Source organism: Anarrhichthys ocellatus, unplaced genomic scaffold (assembly GCF_004355925.1).
Source record: "Anarrhichthys ocellatus isolate YVR2014 unplaced genomic scaffold, GSC_Weel_1.0 scaffold18, whole genome shotgun sequence".
Classification (NCBI taxonomy): domain Eukaryota; kingdom Metazoa; phylum Chordata; class Actinopteri; order Perciformes; family Anarhichadidae; genus Anarrhichthys; species Anarrhichthys ocellatus.
In genome coordinates this window covers 7,027,559-7,050,507 of record NW_022280048.1, presented here as the reverse complement: position 1 = coordinate 7,050,507, position 22,949 = coordinate 7,027,559, and the positions used below count along the sequence as shown (strand labels likewise).

At 43.5% G+C, this 22,949-nt stretch overlaps 2 protein-coding genes across 5 annotated transcripts in view; both read left to right on the top strand.

The window, feature by feature from the left end:
* Positions 1-5,695, top strand: part of c2cd2 (C2 calcium dependent domain containing 2) — a 15,049-nt gene extending 9,354 nt beyond the window's left edge. The window contains exons 7-14 of one of the 2 annotated variants that reach the window (XM_031856927.1): positions 207-315; positions 446-510; positions 620-735; positions 857-1,025; positions 1,938-2,164; positions 3,369-3,636; positions 3,877-3,913; positions 4,964-5,695. In XM_031856927.1, coding sequence (XP_031712787.1) covers positions 207-315; positions 446-510; positions 620-735; positions 857-1,025; positions 1,938-2,164; positions 3,369-3,636; positions 3,877-3,913; positions 4,964-5,132 — 1,160 coding nt within the window. In that variant the 3' untranslated portion in view covers positions 5,133-5,695. The remainder of the gene's footprint in view (positions 1-206; positions 316-445; positions 511-619; positions 736-856; positions 1,026-1,937; positions 2,165-3,368; positions 3,637-3,876; positions 3,914-4,963) is intronic. The other variant, XM_031856926.1, reaches the window with a different exon arrangement.
* Positions 5,696-5,798: 103 nt separating this feature from the next.
* On the top strand, positions 5,799-22,610 carry prdm15 (PR domain containing 15). 3 transcript variants are annotated; one of them, XM_031856920.1, is made up of 25 exons: positions 5,799-7,820; positions 8,384-8,423; positions 8,506-8,599; positions 8,992-9,145; positions 9,241-9,393; positions 9,522-9,627; positions 9,711-9,776; positions 11,369-11,581; positions 12,877-13,080; positions 13,219-13,313; positions 13,399-13,486; positions 13,634-13,801; positions 13,972-14,066; positions 14,170-14,301; positions 15,305-15,472; positions 15,745-15,908; positions 16,090-16,169; positions 16,815-16,934; positions 17,941-18,072; positions 18,208-18,291; positions 18,854-19,029; positions 19,097-19,177; positions 19,457-19,678; positions 20,415-20,959; positions 21,517-22,610. In XM_031856920.1, the coding sequence occupies exons 1-24, from the start codon at positions 7,722-7,724 to the stop codon at positions 20,943-20,945; spliced, it is 3,465 nt and encodes a 1,154-aa protein (XP_031712780.1). In that variant the 5' UTR covers positions 5,799-7,721; the 3' UTR covers positions 20,946-20,959; positions 21,517-22,610. The 3 variants fall into 3 exon arrangements, with proteins under 3 accessions (XP_031712780.1, XP_031712779.1, XP_031712781.1); XM_031856919.1 differs by lacking the exon at positions 21,517-22,610 and having other exon boundaries at positions 20,415-21,464; XM_031856921.1 differs by lacking the exon at positions 21,517-22,610 and having other exon boundaries at positions 7,763-8,236; positions 20,415-21,464.
* Positions 22,611-22,949: the final 339 nt, after the last annotated feature.

The window sequence follows — 22,949 nt, the reverse complement described above, 5'->3', positions numbered from 1 at the left end:
ATAATATTTATTACAACTCACGCTGACCTCCTGTCTGTCCATTAAAGTGAAGCAGAAGAAGTGACCAAAGCAAAGTGTATTATTGCAGCAGCACATTTTATGTGATCAGCTGTCAAAAGCTATTCCTATGAATTTGAAGCTAGATCTCGGGTCACACGGTGTGTTTCTTTCCTGTGATGTCGACGGTTTTCTGCTGTGTTTTTTAGGCAGCATGAATCCTGTGTGTGTAATGCAGTTAGACGATCCTCCACAGAGGCTGAACACCCCCGTGTTGAAGAACACAGCCAATCCTGCCTGGGACCAGCCGTTCATCTTGTAAGATTTACTCATTCAGTCGCTGTTTTCTTTTTGTATCTTTTTTGTTTTTCTGTGCAGTCCACCAACACCACGTAATGCATTTTCTTTCTTTCCCTGATTATTCTTTTATTTTTTTCTCTCTCACCAGTGAATTGAACGGACGATCAAAAGAGCTCAATATTCAGTTAATGAATGATGGACAACCTCAAGAGAGTAAGGAAACAAATAATACCGGCTGCCTTTTGTTATTTGTGGCGAAGAGTTCTTTTGTTCACATGTATTTGTACTGCCAGACTAAAGTAGGCGTGTTCCTCTCTTCCAGGTTCACTGCTCGGTCAGGTGTCAGTGCCTTTTGATCTTGTAAAGAAGCAGCCCAAAGGACAGCAAACGTTTGCACTCATGACCAAAGACGTAGTGACTGGATCACTAACTACTGATGTAAGATCTCATCCCAGTTAACATCGGGATATAGTGACACATGTTTGCCTTAATATCAACATTATCTGAGGTTTTCCCTTTGCACAACATTAACTGTGTGGGGGGGGATTGTATCCTTCAGTTTACCTATCTGGAGCCCAGTGAGGTGAGGTCCTGGCACCCTCCCACTCCAGCCTCCAATAAGAGGGTGGAGATGGACCGTACAGTCATGCCCTGTGGCACGGTGGTCACCACCATCACCGCGGTGAAGAGCAAGCCGGGTCGACTCCCCCCTCTCAGACTCAACATAGGTACGGCACCACAGACTGGGAGACCACACAGCACTGACAAAGATGATATACATATCAAGATACAGTACAGGAAGACTCATTGAGGTTTACGTGTTGATGCTGAGATAATGCTCTGATAATTATCTTCATATTGACTTAATCCATCATAGTATTTGTATGACGCCCTCAGAGGCAAGTGAGATTTATTTTTCTTGTGATCCATTTTCTAAATCTGAACGGAATAGTTTTCCTCTCCTGTGTTTATGACAAAAGAACGGGTGAAACAGGTTTTGCCGTGATCATCTTTCTGGGGAGAAAAAGTTTTCCCAGATGGAAAGATCATTTTTCAAAGTCTTTGTTGTTGTAGTACTCATTTCTGCCACAAGAGGCTAAAGTGTACCACTACCCCGTGTTCTTTTACCTCACTTTAGATCACAAGAATTCACAAGAATTTTTTTTCATCACTTCCCTCTCAGGGCTTCCTACGAATCCCTGCAAATTTCATCACCATTTTTCACAAAAAATGTTAAGTTCTGCATTAAACACATATAACCTCTGAAAGAACCTGCCACAACGTATTAACCACAAGCTAGCAGAGTTGCTCTATGGGTGCCAATGTACAAATTATACCTGCTAAACATTTGCTTCTTAGCATTTAGCCCAAGTGCAGCCTCTCAGAGCAACTAGCGGGAGTCTTGTTATCCCAAAGTCAGCTGTAGTTGGGACCAAACACCTTGGAAAACAAAGCAATGCAAAAGCAAGATAGAGTAATTCAAAGTGTCTGTATGACATATCTAAAACTTTATTATACTTGCAGCTCAAATACTAAATATGTCTGCAGATAAAAACACATGAAATTTAACTTTGACATCATTTATGTTTTGACCTTCCATCCATGAAGCAGTCCATTAAACTAACTTTGTGCTGACTCAGATCCGGCCCAGAAAGCGGTGGCCGTCAAGTCTAAGCTGTCGGAGCAGGCGTCTATGATGGGGGCCACAGTCAGCAAGGCCTTGTCCTCCTCCGATACCGAGCTGCTGATGCTCAATGGCACCGACCCGGTGGCCGAGGCCGCCATCAGGCAGCTCCACCAGTCCGCCAAGCAGAAGCTCAAGTCCCCGGTGAAGAAGAGTACAATCATCATCTCTGGCATCGCCAAAGTAAGAATGAGTTCCAGCACCAGAGGAGCTCTTCATTGGTGCATTGTACTGTTTCATTTATTACAGATACAGGGTAACATAGAGCAGAGGACTGGCTCAGGAAATCAGTTTCACCAACACTTGTTTAGCTGTTGTGTTCCCAATCAATGGATCATGACGGAGGAAATAAACCAATCTGAACCCTCAAAGACCGAGGACCATAATCCTATCCATATAGGATAGGATTATGGTTTCTACATTTTTTCAGTGCTATCACATATTTTCTAGTTTGGGCATTCAGAGGCTCCGTAGTGAAGGTGGTTACGCCATCACGTTCTGCAGCATTGATTCGTCATGGAATCCCATGTAGTTCTTTGTTCTTTGTCCCGTTTTGTTCAAAGTTTGTCCATATCTACTCCACCAATCAGCATCGGTTTTGGTCTTTCGTTTTATTTTCAAACGAGTCAAGAGGTGATGTTGCGTTGGACTACAGCCAGAGGATTGATCCGTTGTTCATTTAATAATACATTTCTCTGTGGAAAAAAAGACACGTTTGCTTCAATGTCCTCCGTTATGATATAATAACCTTTGAAATGAACCCCTGAACTTATTTGAACACATCTACATGATCAGTAAATGATAAATAGGAATACACCTTGTTAGCTGTAGACCGAAAATCATTTGTAAGCCATATATTTAAAAATGTCCTGAGATTCTGTTTCAGCTCACGGTACATATTTTGTCCATTATCAGACAAAGAAATTTATACTTTAAGTCCATTACTTTGGACTTAAAATGAACCAGACTGAAAGCTGAGGTTCTCTTGATTCCAATGATGCGTGGCACTTAATGCTGACGCTGGTTAAAATTGGTTAGAAAACAAGATAAATACAGGAGAGTCAGGCGGCCAAAAATAGTTTACGGTCTTTGAGGGTTAAATGAAACATTGTGTCAACTCGTGTTGTTGAAGTACACTTCATGTGCCAACGATTAAATCTCGGCCTTCCAGTGGAATAATAATATGCCTCATCCCACGGCCATCCTTCTGCCCAAAATTACATTAGAAGACAAGTGAGCACTGGTCCTCAGAGATGCCGATGTAAATAGTTGGTCACTCATGATGCCAGAGGAAGAATTAGCATGATCACATGCAAATGTTAAACCAAAGGAAATCTCGCCTCACCAAAAAGTGATTTTAAAAGTTTCAATCCGCTCAATTTCCCAGACGCCCTTGTCTCAGGATGACGAGCTCGCTCTGATGGCGGGCTACGCTGCAGCGATGGACGCCTCCATGTCAGAGGCCAGCTCCACTCAGGACGTGACCGCAGCGATCGCGACAGGATCCAGCAGCCCTCCAGACACGTCCGAGCCCCAGGAGGGCCCCAGTGGAATAGGCCGGCCTCCGGAGGACTGGGAGAGCCAGACCGGAGAGGGGCTGGACAATAGCTCGCTGTCTATGTGCGTGTCCGAGGCAAGCTGCAAGAAGAGAAGAGGTGAGAGGTCACAGAGGGAAGCCACGAGTGACCGTAGACATGGGGGCATAGCTGGTCTTTATAGGCATGTTATTCCATGAAATATATCACTCTGATGGCAGAACTTGATAAATGTCCACGTGGTTGTTTTCACGGCTAACCGTTGCTCCTCGGTGATGCATGTTTTTTTTGTGTTCTTTTCTCTCTTTCCTTCCGACTGTTTCTTCTTTTTTCTTTGACCTATCGTCACTGCCGTCTTAGAGGAAGGCAGTGCTGAGCACACGTTATGTCCAGATGAGTAAGTTCTTTCATGAGCTACTTGTAGTACCCATGGTGCTCTAGTATGTGTAGTATCCGCTGCAGTAGAGTAGATAACCTAGTTTTTCTGCAATGTCAAATTCATTTTCACTTCATGCAAAATCAATGGGATCAAAGCAGATCATATAGTTGCTTTTAGAGATTTAGAATACGTGTTGTGGGGCTGAACAATATGCACAACGGCCTGTGAATATTTTGAATTAACATTCGTGCTAAACTTTCACAAATTACCTTTTTTTGTTTTTTTACTGAAACGTTTTTAGTATTTTTCAATTATCAGTGACTTCAAAAATGAAAAACGAAAAGTCAAAATGCTGCCTGTTGCATAAATACAATTGGTGGCTTAGGCCAGCTGACTTTTTTTATTTCTCAAAAACTTTCCAATTTCTAAAAAATTGTAGCCCACCGGAGCTACAGATGGCAAAGACCACTCTCACTATTCCAGTCTGAAATGACATTATAAATGTGGATATTAGAATGCTGATAGTGCAGAGTAAAATACCACACACATAATGGAGAACAAACATATTCAATACAATACAAGTTATTCACTATATAAGATATTGTTCAGCCTGTAGCTGTAGGAATCTATTCTGTGTGGAGGATAAGGATGTTACTTTCTTCATTTGAAATGAATTAGTTGTTTATATTGTTTTGTATTCATTTAATCTAATCGCCAGAAATTAGAAAATCCCAGAAACCTCTTGTGTGCTGAAAGGAAGGAATGATGCTTGCAGTGAGGTTGGACCGCTCTTTGTATGGTACAGTTCAGTGTGTGTTAGCTGCTCGTCTCCAGAGGAAAAACTAGATGTAGAAGGAGGAATAACCAGAAATGTTTTACTCCAACCTGTCCCATCCATGCCAGACGTTCTCACCATCAATAATCACAAATTGCTTCGGCTGTCTTCAAATCGCTGCCACTTGAATATTGTCCATGCCCAAAGTTTGATTCTGTGTCGAGTGGTGTCGTCTTGACATGGTCCTTGTCTCAAGGTATCCCAGTTTATATTCCTTGTCCTCCCCGCTACAGGCAGCTTCCTCCAGAAGAGCGCCAAGCTCTTCTTCCGGCGGCGTCACCAGCGCAAGGACCCAGGGATGAGCCAGTCCCACAACGACCTGGTGTACCTGGAGTCTCCGGCCGCAGTGGAGCAGGCCAGCCGAACAGCCACGCTCAGCCGCATGCTCAGCCGCAGGAGTAAGAACAAGAGCAAAGCCAACGGCGCTACCTCCATGGGGGAGCCACGTGCGTGACCCCCTCAGTCCCTCCAACAAACAACTACTACCATCACCACCTCCACCTCAATCTTGCACTGGCATTACTCCCCCTAACGCCCAGCCTGCAGCCGGCTCCTGCATTGTGAATGGGGAAAGCTGTACAGATGGAAAAAAAAAAATATATATATATATATATCCTCTTAAACTGCCGTTTCCTGCTTCCTTTAAGAGGCAGATATTCCACCAAAAGCAAGCGTGTGCATGTGTGAATGAAGGTCTCCTGTCTTGGATTAAGGGTATTTCAGAGGATATTGTTTTTGCTTGTTTCTTTTATCTACTTTTATGCAACGTTTTTGAAATCTTTTAAGCGCTTTTGTGGCCTTTTCACCGACAGAAGGGGCAGATGTGTGCTGTCACTCTTTACCTCACTGACACTGGGGGCGCAGAGTAAACTCTCCCTGCTGTAATCCGTACGTTTCCTACGGTGGACCAACGGGACCGAAGATATCGGAAGAGTGGTGTTTGTATGATTTGCACAATTCTAGTATCTTTATTTAAAGTGCAATGAGGGGAGCTGCTCTTGGATCACATTCACAAAGGGAGATGATCTTTTCACTGTGGGAGATAGTAACGCGACTACTTTTTGACACTAATACTATGAAATGTGGTATTTATATCGGTTCATTTAAGAAATCCTTGTAATTTGAATTCCACGTGAAACAAGATGAGAATGACAGCCAGATGTAATGTGCCCTTGAAAACTGTAAAAAAAAGCTATCCGAAAAAAACTAAAGTCAGCAGCCTTCAGAACCATTCGTGTACGATTTGGAAAACCGGCTACAGGAATAAAACAGAAAGAAAGAAAGAAGCAGTGACACTGTGGTTTACATGGGACTTTAGCAACATGAGAGCGTTTTCAAATGATATGCAACTTTCTTCTTTGTCTTCCTAAAGAGTCCACCTGTACACTACTGTCATCAGCAGGGTTGTTAATGTGTCAAAAGGGAACCCGGTAGAACCTTTTGTCCAGGGAATGTGATGTTACACTCGGCCATACACGCAGCATAACGTGCTCATGAAAAACCCATCCGAAATGAAGTCCTCCGTTCTTTTATCGGATGTTCTGTTGTTTTTAAAAGATGTAGCTTTGAACACATGAACAAGAGAACGTGTGAACGAACACCTTTGGAAGCAACCAAATGGTTTGGCTGCTTCTTCTTTTGTTAATCCAGCTAATGATTGTACTTTAGTTGTTTTTTTGCGAGCAGCTTGTTGAAGACATTCTCTGTACGTCATGTTAACTACTGTCTCTTCAATAACCTGCTCAGAATGGATGTGGCAGTGACGGACAGAACTAACAGGTTGCCTTACAGTTAGTCCGAGGATCACGTCACAGGGAGTGGACTTGTCCTTTTATGGTTCCGCCGTGACACCAGAGGGCTGAAGGACCTCAGCGAACTGTTGGAGAGACAAGGTTACCACCGTGTTCCTGAACCATCGGCCATGTCGATCATCTAGAAGCCTATGCACATAACATGTTAACTGAGCGTTTGCATTATTAGACTATCTGAGAATTAAAGAAAACAACTCGACTTGCTGTTCATGACATTGTCCTGCAGATACAGGGTGGGTTGTCTTTTGTGTCTTGGTATTTAAAGTACATGGCAGAGCTGTGATCCTGCTCTTCCACCATCATGAGCTGCAGTCTGTTTTAAAACACAGAAATGCCCAGATTTGAGCTGAAGAAAATTCAGTTATCTTTCAAACAGAATCACATTTAAACTCTGAGGAACAAAGGGAGGAGGGGGGGGGTTAATGATGCTCAGCTTCAGAGCTCATGGCAGCCCTCAAGCATTGGCTACTGTCATGCATCAGTAGGGCTGTATGTGATTATTAACTTCTTGATGGGTTTTTTATCGGCATCTGCTCTGTGCACACAAGCTGACTGTTTTTGCAGAACGTCAGTCATTTCCCTGCAGGGATTATAACTAATATACATATCGAGTTATTTCATTTTCAGCAATAAATATTGATTGAATAACCGAGAATGTGGTGCCAACTTTGAATGTCCAGGCTGTAGCGGATTCTCCCGTAACTGTGCATGTTGATATTACTTTACATAGGCAAGTTTTTTATTTTTTGCAGATTGATCTAGCACATGATGCATGTTTCAGTAAAAACAAATCTCCCTCTTATCAAGTCAATGTAGTCTGAAATTGAGTCCTCATAGGTATATTTTACACACTAAAAGTATAGTAAGAATATTTAGATTTTTCTAAAATCAACTTTTATTATTATTTATACTCTCTAATTTCATAATACAGACACTCATTTTTGTTTTTAAATGCAACACATAAAAAAAGACAGAGCCAGATAAATACTTCATAGAGTAGTTCAATGCTCCGCCTCAACCAGCTACGACAAAAATGCTTTAAATAATTGTATGGTATTTTATGGTATTATATAAGACTTCGTGGTCGTTAAGACAAAAGTTAGACATTAAGTGCGTGTTCATATCTTATCTCTTTTGATGCCTGATTGAGTCGCTTTGTATCGAGCCTACATTCCCCACAATGCACCCGGCGCGGCTCGTTTCCGGTCCTGCGCCGTTTCTGGAGCGGATTGGAACCCGGAGTCAGGATTCGCTAAATGAAGGGTCTTTTGCAGAAAAGGTAACGTGTTTCCCCGTAAATGTACACGGAATTCCCACAAAATGGCGACGCAGTTCTGTGGCGAAGGTGCAGCCGGGTTGTCCGGTTCGCTCCGGGCTTCCTTGCGCCGCCTCCACCGCCGACTGCTTGACGTTGAAGAGCATCGACTCCGGTTTGGCGGTTCGCGTCTCCGGTCCATCCGCCATGCCGACTGTTCTTTGTTACATTTTACTAAAGACCAGCCGCTCAGATCGGAGTTAAAACCCGGCAAGCGTTTGGGAACGACTCAAATCCCGGATCTCGTCTCCTGCCCGGACTGCATACATTAGCATGCACGCTCCAACCGTGTCGCTTATACCAAAAAGCCAGCTAATGTTGTCATAACACGCTGCCGTTTGGCCGGGAGGTCTGATGCATTCAAGTGTCCCAGGTTAAATGTGCGTGCAGGCTTGGAAGTTGAACACTCTTAACTCACTCTTGAAAGTACTTCCCTCATATAAATGTGCATTTTAGGGCGCTCTGTGGGACACTTGTTTCCTATTAATACCATGATATAGTATGATGATCTTTTCTCCTATTTGTAGGTTGGCATAATGGCTGAACAGGCGCCAGATGAGTTCATCTGTGAGTATGAATCCAGCTCTGAACTGTACTGCTGACACAGTGTGACTGTGGGCTGCTGTGACAGGTGTGATGTGTGTCGCAGGGTGTGAGGACTGTGGCCAGTACCATGACTCCGAGTGTCCCGAGCTGGGACCCCTGGTGACCGTCCAGGACTCCTTCGTCCTCAGCCGGGCCCGGTGAGTGACCTTCACTGACTGCAATCAAACATTGGATTTCCATCCATATAACCTAAGTCCATTTTCAGAGATTCAACCAGAGAAAGAAGAAGAGTAACCCCGACCTCTGTCCTCCTCCTGGAGAGGAGAACGATTACACAAAGCCTTTACACGTGTCATGTTATTGATATCACAGAGCTTGTGTGAGTAGAGAGCCATTGCACATAGCCGACTCTCTGGTACTTGAAGTTCCATCCTTCAGGCAAATCCCCACATTTTATTTTAACAAGTCTCTGAAACTACAATGCGGTTATGTAATCGCATTACACTGGGTGAATTATGAAGGAAACAATATAAGTGACTTTTTTTGGTGCGGTTTCATAACAATCATACCAAGCTGCTCCTTGTTTTAGGTCGTCTTTGCCAGACAGCCTGGAGATCAGACAGGGGGCTGACGGGCAGGAGGGGGTGTTTGTGATTCGCAGGCTTGTCAAGAGGACCCGCTTCGGGCCCTTCGAGGCTAAGAGGGTCCCCCACCTGGAGAAGGAAGGAGCGTTCCCTCTTAAGGTGCAGCCACACACGCTTGATGCTCTGCTCTGTTATAAATGCATGGACGTGGTTGTTATTTTTGCTTCCTCTCTTGTTCTCCTCTCGATGGGCAGATCTTCCAGAACAACGGCGTGGTGGTGTGTTTCGACTCCAGCAGTGAAGAGGACTGCAACTGGATGATGCTGGTGCGGCCCGCCGCCGACCACACTCACCAGAATCTGTCGGCTTACCAGCAGGACGATGACGTGTACTTCAACACCTCCCAGGTGCGTGCGTCCATCCTGGACCTGAGCTTCGTTGGTCTCAAGAGTTCAGTGATTCATTTAGTCATTCATTTCAAACAGGAGATTGGCGTCTTCTAACGTTTTGGCTTTCCCGCTTTTTCTTCCCCAAGGATGTGTTCCCAGGAACGGAGCTGAGGGTCTGGTACGGAGCTTTCTATGCCAAGAAGATGGAGATGCCGATGCTTAAGCCTCCACTTCAACCGGCACCTCCACCAGGTAGATGACATCGCTGCACTGATGCTGTTTGTACTGGCAAACAGTGTGAGTTGTGTCTTATAGCATGTCTCTCTTTCACTCAGACATGGCGGAGACCTCAGAGAAAACTGGAGCCCACATGCCCCCGGTGGCTGAAGAAGACAACGCAGGTAAGATCGTTCAAAACATTCATCACCTCCAGTTAGTTGGTTAAATCTGTTTCATTTAAACCCGAGCGAAGACCATTTGGGGTTCCATCGAAAAAGTTTAGCGTACAAGTGTCGTACAATGCACTTCTCAGGAACGAATAAAATGAATGTTACACACATGTTATATACTCAGTTAAAGAAAAAAGCCTGGGCAACAATATCCTGCAAGCCATTTTTACATGCTCCAAACACAATTCTACTTAACTAATATTTCAACTAGAAGATTTACCACAACATCACGTATTTTTCGCCATGAGTCCGCCGGCTACGCACTCCTGTCTGAGCTAACAACACAAAGCTAAAAGCTAACACGGACAACCAATATATCAGAAAGCAAGAGAATTTGACACAGATTCCAGAGATATCTTCCATATTTCTCTCCGTGAAACCATTACAGAGATATTAGCCAACAAGCACCAGAACCACAAACCGCTTTATCAATAATTATCAGAACGCACCTCAACTCATCGTCGTCTTTCGTGTAGAGAACGGATAAATTCCCGGCTATTCCTCCTCAAAATCTGTTCAACGGATGTCCTTGTTTGTCATAATTCTCTTTCCGTGAAGACGGGGGTGGTATTTGACCCAGGGAAGCTGGGGGAAGGGATTTGATTTTCGGCGTATCGGATTTTACGCTTCGCGAGGGACGGCACAGTTTTGATTCTGAAAGTTTAACGATTCTGTCAATCAATCCCACGTTGACCCAGCTCAATTCTATGGACTCTGACGCGTCGAAGGAGGGTTCATTGACTGAAATCGGCCAATGGGCTGCTGACTTAGGCCTGCATAGACACAGAGAAACTGCAGGCAGACGAGACAGCTCCATGGATCACAGACACAAAATGGGCTCAGAGAGGATTCTAGCTCTCAAAATGAAGCCAAACTGCTGTATTTGGATAGATTTAACACTAATAGTGATAAAACAAGTGAAATATATAGTTATATAGTATAGAAAATAACAATGGAACAGCTGGTTCCAAAATGACAATTTGGGTGAACTCGCCTGACCTCTCTGTACTAAAACCTCTCTAATTTTGTTCTGCTTCACTTTATCAAAGTCAAACTTTGCACAGAGACTGCTCACATATTGTGCTATGATTTGGGAGAGGTTTTAGACTTGCCACTACATCATTCCAAAGAAATAATAACAATAAAAGTGCTTTTTTTTCAGGCGAACCTGAAACTTTTCAATTTGAGCTGTGTGCCATCTTCATTTACTCTTAACCAGTAACACATACTCTGATATTTACACATCTGAACAAATCTCACAAGTGTTACCTTTATTATAACATCAACATTATTAAAATAGAACTTCTAGTTGCAGAAATACACTCTTTTTAGTATGGGTATGCAATTTTCGAGCAGAGGCCTAAAAATAGGGCGAGGGTTAAAAAGGATATTATTAAGAGGGAAGCTAAGTTTAGGGTCATGTCGGGGTCAGCTGTTTCTCTCCACAGGGATTCAACAGGGGTGGAAGTCTGTTTGAAACATCTCTATGCTGAGGGAAACGCCGTGTCATAGTCACTCACTCTGATTCCCTCTGTTGATCACAGGCAACATGCTGAGTCACCTGGATGAGACGGCGACAGCAGCGGCGCTTCCGGTGGACCCGCTCCTGACCCGAGAGGAGGAGAGCCTGGTTGGCCCCGATGAGGAGGAGGAGGTATGCGCCCCCCCCGCAGCTCAGCCGGTCCCCAAGAGAGGGCAGGGTCGAGGGAGAAGAGCCAAGGGACGCAGGCCCGGAGCTACGGCAAGCAAAAGCAAAGGTGAGAGGAAAAAGCAGCTCTGCTTGAGCAGATAAAACCCAACCTGAAGCACACGACAGTTTGAAATGGGTCTTTGGAGCAAAATTGTGGTGAACTTGTTTGATAAGTTGAGAAGGACAGTTGTTAAGGCTCTAGAACGTCATATATAATCAGCAGCATTTGTGTCAGTTCATGACTGGCGTTCATGAACATATAATTAGAAATTCATCTCAGATACTATACGCTTAGGGTTCACACTGCAATACAGCGCTCACTTTTTTTATCCTCCACTTGCTATCAGAATCAGATTTATCACCACATATGTTTTCACATACAAAGAATTTGCTTTGCTGTACATAGTACGGGAAATTAAAAATAAAAGTAAGTTGTTGCAAGAATCCTAAAATACTATAAAAATGTGTTCAAATAACATAAATATAAAATAGAAGAAAAATACTTTAAAAATCTGTACAATATATCTGAATTAAAGTGGAAGTTTTGTGCACAAATAAACAAATTGTCCCATGACTGTACAAAGGTTCACAGTATGAAAGAATATGCAGACAGATGTGAAGATGTTTATGTGGGGTCTATAGGAGGCGATAAGAGTCCCGGGCTTTGCTGATGAGGCACATTGCTGTCACTCCACCACCTTCTTCCTACATGTGTAACACACAACTCTGAAGTGATCAAGTTGCAACAGGTTCAGGCACATTCTGCAGAGGCTGTCAGATGGCATTCTGGGAAAATGTTACAAATGTCTAACTGAGGCAGTCTGTGATTGGAGGCTAGCAGCCTTGCCCTGGGGACAAATGTGTCAGACCACCACTTTGGTCCAGATTGAAATATCTCAACAATTACTGAATAAAATCTTGTACATTCGTGGTCCCCAGAGGATAAATCCTACTAGCTTTAGTGATTCTAGTCAAAAGTTTACTGTCGTTTATGACCAAATACCTGCATAACTAATGAGATACCAGTCAACCTCAGCTTCAAGATGTGATTAGTGCTAATTAGCAAATGTTAGCATGCTAAACTACAAGGGGAACATGGTAAATGTATATTATTATACCATACATAGTTAGCATTTAGCCTCGCATAGCGTGGCTGTTTTTCCTATGCCTCTTGATTATTTAATGTAACGTTAGTGAAATGGTTATTTTTTTATTTAATGTGATTATGAAGAATACAGGTTCAACTGTAAAGTATTATCTTCAAAACAAAAGTGTTTACGTTTAAAGCAAATTAGATCATTTCTGCCAATATGTATTGTTCTTATATTTTCCCCTTTGACACTGGGTTCCTGATGTGTGCAGATGTGAAGCCCTCGGTGGCGAGCTCCGAGCCAGCAGCAGCAGCAGCAGCAGCAGCAGAGAGCAGCAGCCTGCTGGGCTCTCCGGACGGCGGGGCCGTCCCGAAGAGACACAAACCCAGAGAGCACAAGAGGGTCTACCGCTGCTCGCTCTGCAACAAGGTCTTCCAGAACAGCAGCAACCTCAACAGGCACATCCGGTCTCACGGTACGCGGAGATCAGTGAGCAGAGGAGCTGATCTTTGGCTCTTCAGAGCAGCGTTAGATTCATCGCAAAATTCAAATACAGTTAACGTTGGGAATGAGTGGATGCATTAAGCGGCCCTTTTATGTGCATTGTCCCCAGGTGATAAGCTGTTCAAATGCGATGAATGCGACAAGTTATTCAGCCGCAAGGAGAGTCTGAAGCAGCACATCTCTTACAAGCACAGCAAGAATATGGTGAGTTAGACTGCAGAGCTGGTGGCTCAGGAGCTTTTGGTTACCCTGCTAGTCAATGAGTCTTCTATTTATGTGCTTCTAACAGATTGACCAGGACTACAAATATAAATGCAACACGTGCGAGAAATCCTTCCGCCTGGAAAATGCCTTAAAGTTCCACAACTGTCGGACAGGTAGGATAGTCTCTCAGGAATGAATCATCTCCTCGCTTTTCTTCCTTTGAAAGATGTTTCCCGATCACATTCCTGCCGGGGTCCCCTCCGTCCGATTTTATCATCGTCCCTCGCTCTCTTTCTCTCTCTGTCGCTCTCTCTCTCCAGACGACAAGACGTTCCAGTGCGACATCTGCTCGCGCTTCTTCTCCACCAACAGTAACCTCTCCAAGCACAAGAAGAAGCACGGTGAGAAGCTCTACTCCTGCGAGATCTGCAACAAGATGTTCTACCGCAAAGACGTGATGCAGGAGCACCACAGGAGGCACGGCGTCGGTGAGTTTCACGAGGGCGGAGAGCATCGACTTAATTTTGTCTCTGTGTGGAAAATTGACTTTGTGTTCAGGTGCGTCATTGACAATCCAGATGAAGTTGCTTTAGAAACATGGGACTGGATCAAAAATCTGCTTCTAAACCAAAACATAAATAAACATGCATCTTGACAGGACCAAAGCACATGAAGAGAGAGGAGCTGGAGGCCAATGGAGAAGAAGGAACCAGGTACAGGAAGGAGCCGTCACCCTGTCCCATCTGTGGCAAGGTGAGCACTCCACACGGCAGCCATGATTCATGGCAGCAGGTCAAAGAGCTGCACGCGAGGAGAGGAGGGTAAAAAATTTTACCGTGGGTGTTTGTGTGCACAGGTGTTCTCCTGCAGGAGCAACATGAACAAGCATCTGTTGACTCACGGTGATAAGAAGTACACCTGTGAGATCTGCGCTCGCAAGTTCTTCCGCGTGGACGTCCTCCGAGATCACATCCACGTTCACTTCAAGGTGAGTCGGGGCCGACACTTCTCAGTCGTTCACGTTTATCCGCCGTGTTTCTTTTCTTCATCAGCGAGCGATAAGACACAGGCGTGGGGATCACAAGATCCAAATAAATTCAAAATATGACTTTTTTAAATAGACCATAAGTCATCAGCACCTACAGCTGTGTGTATTTGTTCCGACAAAGTAGATCGGTAAGAAGGCCTTGTCTGGAATGTGGCATGATATCAAGTAGTGATGCATATTTACAATGGTGGAGAGTAAGTACATTTACTCAAGTATTGTACTATTTAGAGGTACTTCTACTCTACTATAATTCATAGGGAAATATTGTGCTTTTTATTTGTTTTAGTTTTTTTAATACCCGTAGTTTGAGCAATGTTGCATATTCAGTTCAATAATACAAAATATAATAAGATAAATCATAATGATGAATTATTACAGATTAAGACAAACCATTATTGATCCCACGGTACTTTAAAGTGTGTCAAGTCATTTAAATGAACTCCACTATCAGCAGCTACTACATTAAAGTGATGAGCACATCAATCAATCCAGTAATATAATACACATGATTCTGAAATGGGCCATTCTGCATAATGAGTACCTTTATTTACTTATTGTTACCATGTGGTTTTACTTAAAGTTACTAAGAGGAACTCTTAACTGTTTATGAAACCGTCTATTATAACTAACTTATTTGTGCAGGTATGTAATCATGCATTCATCATTGAAATTCAAACCTGTTTTTTAAAGAAAGTGCCTCCGCAACATCCTCGTATGCACAACCATGTGACGAGCCTGATCCTGCACATGCACTGAATTTAAGACTGTCGACAGTTTTGTTGTCCAGCAGCTCTGCAATGTAACCGATGAACATAAGTAGACTTTGCTGGTATGGCTGTTCACAATGTATTCCTCGGATAGGTATAAACGTTTCATTGAATTCGGTTAGGACTCCCCGTCTGGATAATAAATGAATCATTTCAAAGAGCTCTGTTTGCTCCAGGATATAGCCTTAATGGACGAGCAGGAGAGAGAGGGCTTCATCAAGAAGATCGGCATCTCGGCAGGCGACAGCGACGAAACGGACGACGACGACGAAGAGGAGGAGGAGGAGGAAGAGGAGGAGGACGATGATCCCGAGCACCACAAGTACAACTGCAAGAAATGCCAAGTAAGCTTTTTCCTGGCAGGCGTGGAGATCCCCTGCACACTTTAAGTTCTTCATCTTACTCACTTGTAATAAGATAAAAACATTTCCGCGAGTTGAAGCACATTTAGAATACAGAATGCTTTGACGTTCCCCCGGTTATCTCGAGCAGCGTTCACTGAACACGCTCAAGGCCGTGCATGAAGGCTTAGATCAGATAGAGTGCTATAACCTCACTGTGTGTACCCTGCATTGTTTTTCCTTCACACTAATTCACAAACCTCCTGTGTCTCTAGTTGTCGTTTGCTAAGGGCAAAGAGTACCTGAGGCACATCCTGGAGCAGCACAAGGAGAGAGGCTACGGCTGCGGGATCTGTAACCGACGCTTCGCGCTGAAGGCCACGTACAACGCTCACCTGGTCATCCACAGGGAGCAGCTGCCTGACCCCGCAGTGCAGAAGTAAGCACATAAGACGTCTTCCAGCTCACGTTGGTGTCTGTGGTCTTTGTGTTTTTGCTTTAGCCTGGTCCAAGTATTTGGAACAGGAAAGACAATTTCAAAGTGTAAATGTAACGTATAACAAATGACTGAGATCCAAAGCCATTGTAATCATTTCTAATCTGCTCTGGTGTCCCTAAAGGTACATCCATCCCTGTGAAATTTGTGGCCGAATCTTCAATAGCATCGGTAACCTGGAAAGGCACAAGATCATCCACACTGGTGAGCGCCGGCCTCAGATCTCTTTATACATACGTTTGTCCCATTATGCGTGTGATCTCGAAACCGTTTCATGTTGGAAGTTTCCTCCTGAGGTAGATGTCTGGACAAGGACGCCAAATGGTCACAAGCTTTGGTTAAATAGTTGTAAAGCAACGCTGTGAAACAAAGACTTGCATGCATCGAGAGCGAGACTCTACATTGAACTGCTGCCTTACCTCCGACGGCTCCAAGAAATCTTTGTTGAGTTTTTGCCGTTGCATCCACGGGTTGTCTACACACTGCAAATATCTATTTGCGATTAGATGGAGGAGCGTGTTCGAGGGATAAGAGCCGCGTTGATGAGACATTATGAGCCTTAGTAACGTCTAAAGAATGTATCGGTGCAAACAAAGAAAAACAACAAATATTTCCTATTGTTCTTTTTCTTACTTCTCTCTGTGATAAACATGTTTCACTTCCCATAATGCTCTGGGGAATGGATGTAAGCAGGACGTATAATGTTGCCATGGGGTTTTGACATGTTTGGCATAATAACATGTAATAGAAACATAAGTTAGTCACAGAGACACAAGATAACAATACATTTCTTTCATTTCACCTGCTGAATGAGTGCCTGCTAACACGTGTGTCTGTTTGGTCTTCCAGGGGTGAAGAGCCACGGCTGTGATAAGTGTGGCAAATCATTCGCAAGGAAGGACATGCTGAAGGAGCACCTCAGGGTTCACGACGACATCCGGGACTTCCTGTGTGCAGAGTGCGGGAAAGGTCAGGCCCTCGCTGCTGCAACACGCTCAATGTCACTGTGCAAACCGCACCGTCAGCACGTAGGTGCTCCAACGGGCATGTTGGTCTCAAAAGGAGGGTCAGGCGTGTTGTTGCCTCATTGCTATCTTGAGGCAACAGAAAGCCATTGAGCAACAAAAGCCTGCTCTGAAGTCAATGGTGCAGTATTTTCCTGCTGTTTAAAGGGCACATTATTCAGATAGTAAGATGTGCCGACACTGCTTATTACACATACAGGAACGCATAGCAGAACTCCTCCTCAGTTAGTCAATGGACATCAACAGATAGTAAGAGGAGTGCCCTCCTAACCAGTAAACAGAGCATGAAACGCATCAGTATAATTGTAGGGCTGTACCCAATAGTTGGAAGCTTCACTCATAACGCTGACATTCAAATTAGAAATCAACATTTGAATGCTGCGCCGCTTTTAATTTTTTGCATTTTCATTGATTTCGACCTGGTATTTCTGCACATTTGCAGGTAAGATCAGGCTACACTCGTATCAGTAGTATTCATAACTCCAGAGTGGTGTAAATTACTAAAGTCAACCTCAATTGAAAAAAGATGGATGGAACCCTTTTCCAAAATTCACGTGTTTTTATCTAACAAAATATTCTTCTCTAATCTATATTTTAAAACGTTTTCACTGCAGAAAAAACGCTCGCTTCTCCAATTTGTCAAATCTGCCACTTAAAAAGCAATGTGTCAGGTGCATCTGGCTTTTAACAGGAATGGGAGACGACACAGATTTTGGTTTTATTCATGTTACGCCCAAAACACAGCTTAATTAACATACCAAATACAACCCCTTTGCTCCTTGCGCCTTACTTTGCGCCCAGATTATGCACCGTTTGGCTAACAAACACACCCCTAAATACATGAGCTATGCACTTTAGACCATGTGCTACAGATCATTTAAATAGCCCCCCCCCCCCCAAGAGTTGATGTTTGGATCACCACAATATCGAGCAGATGCTTTCCTGTGCAGGCATGAAGACCAAGCACGCTCTGAGGCACCACATGAAGCTTCACAAGGGCATCAAGGAGTACGAGTGTAAAGAGTGCAACCGCAAGTTCGCCCAAAAGGTCAACATGCTGAAACACTACAAGAGACACACAGGTGAGACACAGTTTTAGACCACAAAACAGACGGAGGCGTGTGATCGCTTGTTTGTTTTCGCGTGATGTTGACAGTGCAAACTTCACAGAACAGAACTTGGTGTGTTAATGTTTGTCTGTGACATTTTGCTTGCAGGTATAAAGGACTTCATGTGCGAGCTGTGTGGAAAGACGTTCAGCGAGAGGACGACTCTCGAGACGCACAAGCTCATCCACACAGGCAAGTTTCTCATGTCAGACCATGATGATGGAAAAAGAGCCAGAATCCCAACTTCTCAGTCTCCTACTATTACAAGACTTTAATTTACAATTAAAAACAAATTGAGTGGTTTCTGGTCAGACAACAGCAGATTCTGCAGCCTGACTTTATGCAGCCAGAATAAAAAAAACTCTCGCCACTCTACCTATTTGCTTCTGTTTTAATGCCTTATGCTAAGCTAACCATGTCTGTGTATCTTCATAGTTACCGCACAGACATCAGTGGTATTAATCTCGTCATCTATCTCAGCAAGCGAGCCAATAAGCGTATTTTCCAGAATCTCAAACTATAAGGGGAAAGTATTAGGATTTATTCTGTTTAAATAACAGTATTATTCATTGAAGTATTCAGTTGTATTTTTGACTATTTTTTTTTTGTCAGTTTTTGGGCTCCATATCAAAGATAGAGTAGAAAGAAAGGTACATTTTAAGTTAAAAACTGTAACAATACTGCCACCAGTGGCCTGCGCAGTGTTAACATTGGTGCATTATTGCAATCTCTCTCTCTCTGTCTCTGTCTGCAGTGGGTAAGACGTGGACGTGTGCCACGTGCGACAAGAAGTACCTGACCGAGTACATGCTGCAGAAGCACGTCCACCTCACCCACGAGAAGGTGGAGGCCCAGTCGTGTCACCTCTGTGGGACCAAGGTGTCCACCCGCGCCTCCATGAACCGCCACCTGCGACGCAAACACCCGGAGGTGAGTCCCGTCGGGAAAGGGGCCCCGGGCCGGTCCTTTTTGTCATTGTTGTCCTTTGCCCCTCCAGGTGGTGTCTGTGAGAATGGATGAGTTTGATGATCTTCAGGAAGCACCGACAATCAACGATTCGTCTATCAGCATTGTGCAGGTTAGATTGCAGATCTTTCACAATGCAGTGTTTGCATGATTTACATTTCATATCAATGAATCGGATGCTGAAATGATGCTGATCTCTGGCAGACTGTACATCATGTTCCTTAGACTCTTAACTTCCTTGTGCTGACGCTAAATATAGAACTATATAATATAAAGACTTCCTGTTTCTTCACATTATGAGCTATGAATCAGGCACAAACGTACTGGTGTTCCTTTGCATCCTGTGTGACATGTCGACAAACCAAATCAAATGTCCCACCTCCCTCCTCAGCCCACTCTGACGCTGGAAAAAGACGGCATGCCCCAGGAGAGGCCTGGCCGACCTTTCCGCCACCCCAAGAAGAAGCAGAGAGTTCTAGCTGAGCCGGAGCTCTCCGAGTCCGACGAATATGCTGACTTCGCCGAGCCGAGGCACGAGCCCATGGCGGAGTTCCACGCCGTCATCGTCGGCGACGAGACCGAGACCAGCTCTGCCGTGCAGAGTATCCAACAGGTAGACAGAAAGATCTTCACAAAAGTTCTTGTTTTACTCTTATAATAAATTGTCCAATCTCTTTTTTGTTTTTATTTTTATTTTTATTGTCAAAGACCACAAGAAGTGGGCAGCAGTTTTGTTTGCTGAAGTGCCGAATGCCCAGAGACGACAGAATGAATAACAATACACAGAAGCAGTGATGATAAACATCTGGCTCTGTGTTACTGGGAGCTTGACATTCTTCTTGTTGGTTTTGTTTATTGTGGTAAACAGTTAAAAGCTGTGACAAGTCATACATGTCCCTCTAAAAGGGTAAAAATAATTTATATACAGTGAAACTGACAAAACACAAGGGAAATAATTATAACTAAATAACATACTTAATTAGTGTAAAATAATTATACTTAATGCTGTAATATCTGGAAGAAGCACAGTAATAATTCAAGTTTATTTTTGTTTAATCAAGAAAGGGTTACATCCTATATTAAGTCATAATTAACAGTTAAAGTAATGTGATGTTATGACATTATTATATTTAACAAATGTTAATAAAATATATATATATATATATATATATATATATATATATATATATACAATTTAAAGTTTAGACAAATTTCCATCGTATGAAATATAAACTAGCCTTTATGGCTAAATCTGGCACATTTACCTGCGTTAGTGTGCGTTGTCCCTTCTTCAATCAAACAAACATAACCGTACAGTATAAAGTATATCCGACCTGCTGCTGTTTCAGGTGGTGGTCCTGGCCGACCCCAGCGCTCCATCAGCCTCTTCACCCAACAGCTCGGTGGGTCTGACCAACATCACTGTGACGCCCATCACAAGCCACGCCCCCGCCCAGTTCACCAGCCTGCAGCCCGTAGCCGTGGGCCACCTGACGGCCAGCAACCGGCCCCTCACCCTGGACAACTCCATCCTCACCGTCACCTTCGACGCCGTCAGCGGCTCCGCTATGCTCCACAACCGGCCAGCCGAACTTGTCCCAGAGACGGTGGGCCCCGGCGGGGGCACGGCACCCCAGTCGGTCTCCCACTTTATCAACGTCACCACTCTGGTCAACCCCATGGGCCACCAGCTGGAGGCCCCGACTCTGGCCTGGAGGCCCGTACCGGCGGTCGAAGGTGGCCAGGTCACCCCCGTGGTGGAGGGAGCACAGGGTCAGGAGGACCGGAACCAGGGCCCGGAGCCAGGCAGGCCCGTCCAGAGCCAGCCCCCCACACCGCAGCAGCAGAGCGGCTCCGCACAGCAGATGTTCGGCTACTAGGGCGGAGACTGGAGGTGCTGGTCACCTCACACTCACAGACATTGTAATATAGTAGAATAGATTTTATCAATGCCACCCTGATGCCTCTCCAGCCCCATGGAAGTGAATGAAATTGTAATGATTTTTTTGTATACTGACAAAACACAGTTGCTGTAAATAGCATAATATAAAAAAAAAAAAGAAGAGAAATGGTACATTTAGCCTAAATCACTGACCCTCTTCTGGAATATTTACATTTCAAACCAAAGCAGCATGTTGAATATTCAAATGCCTTATCAGCCTTTTAAAGACATGCATGTTTTCAAGATCAATCTGCTGCTCAAACAATGAAAACGTAGCAACCTGAAGGACACATGTAGTGCAGTGAAAACACTTCTAGCAGGTTGTGCGGCGATACATCACGGTTGGCATCACTCTTGAAATGTTGCTTTTGAATGCTGTAAACTGTATTTACTGATGCGTTGTGAGTCCTGGAAGAGTTTTTGTAATGTTTATTTTAAACAAAATACCTCTTTGAAATGGCCGTTGTTTTGATTCGTCTTCGAATTAATTTAGTTTGTGTTTTCAATAGTGACAACTTTCAGCCGCAACGCAAGGCCACTGAACCCTGAGCAAACCTGGTCTCGGTCTGTTTATAGCTGCGTGACCATCTGTCCTGCATCTGCGCTGATCTCAGACCAGCGAGCCTGTTTGTCCTCCAGTCAGTCAGCAGCTGATGGCTTCCCTGCAAACAGCCCGACGTGAGTGTGACACACATGATCAGAGTGCACGGATGTGCGTGTGTTTAGTCGAGTCATCGCTCACGTTCAGTCAAATTCTGCAGAGAGATTGTTTGAAACGGTATTCATTCAAAAGTGTTAAAGAAACAAATGAACCAATGAATCAATATAAACAATCAGTTGAATTTCCAAAAGGGTTTCTTTCCCTTTACCAGGTGTATGAATAATACGCATATCCTCCAGAGAGCCTACCACTAATGAGCAGTATGGCAACAGGTTCTTTTTTTAAAAAGTAGGACAAATAATAATTAACATGGAAGAAAAAAATATATTGGTTTGTTTGAGTATAAATAGTAAATAATTTAAAATCAGCATCTCATCTCCTAGATATGGAAGAATATGATCAAATATATCTATAGTTTTCCTTCCAAGATAAATTAATTTCTTTACAAACTAAAAGTTCTTTATTCGTGTTCTTTTAATATTTCTGTTGTTGAAGAAAATATTTAATTTGTGAAAACATGAATAGCATTTCCCCGAACTAAAGTTCTTTCTTTGCTTTTCAATCTGAGGCCAAACGGTCTCAGAGCTTGTTCGTCTTTACTGCAGCAACTGAAATGTATGAATACATTTAAAACATGCTCTTTTTTTACTTTACCAGCAAATAAGAAGTATCTTGCTTTTACACGACTATGTATCCTCATCTAAAGCCATAACCTTTATTCTCTAATTTTAAATTCAGAGCCAAACAAAGACACAGAAAACCATTAAACGTTCGATCAGACGGCATTCTTCACTACCTTCATTTAGGTTCCGTGAACTGCACAGAGATCAGAATAAACTTTGGGAGATGAAGGTATGGAAGCCTGGAGGAATGTGAGACGGATAAAATATATGTAGTGATAAACAGGATCATCGCGAGATTAAATACAGGCACGGGTTACAAGTACAGACACAAATGAAAGCATTAGGAACGAAGCGATGGTGTAGTAAGATAATAGTGATGTTTTATACAAGCACAAAGCTGTTGAAATATTTTGGCATTTTATAAAAAAAGCACCAGCAGCAATAAGATGTACTATCTGGGACAGAATGTTTCACATAATCCTAAAGTTTGTGTTTGAGTCGTGGCCTTCATACTCTCACATCTAGGATTCTTGTGTGATGTTCAAACAGTGTTTGAGAACAGGCAGAGATGATGTAACCCGACACTGACCCCCACAGAAGAAAAATGTCAAATTATCTTTATCTTTAAGCATATGTTTTCATAAATAGAAATGTCTTA

What these genes read in the sequence shown, in the direction of transcription:
- prdm15 (XM_031856920.1), top strand. Translation starts at nt 7,722, where the DNA reads ATGCACCCGGCGCGGCTCGTTTCCGGTCCTGCGCCGTTTCTGGAGCGG. An exon ending in GGCTGAAGAAGACAACGCAG is followed by an intron (nt 9,777 to 11,368) that starts GTAAGATCGTTC and finishes TGTTGATCACAG; the next exon opens with GCAACATGCTGAGTCACCTG. An exon ending in ACACTACAAGAGACACACAG is followed by an intron (nt 18,073 to 18,207) that starts GTGAGACACAGT and finishes TTTTGCTTGCAG; the next exon opens with GTATAAAGGACTTCATGTGC.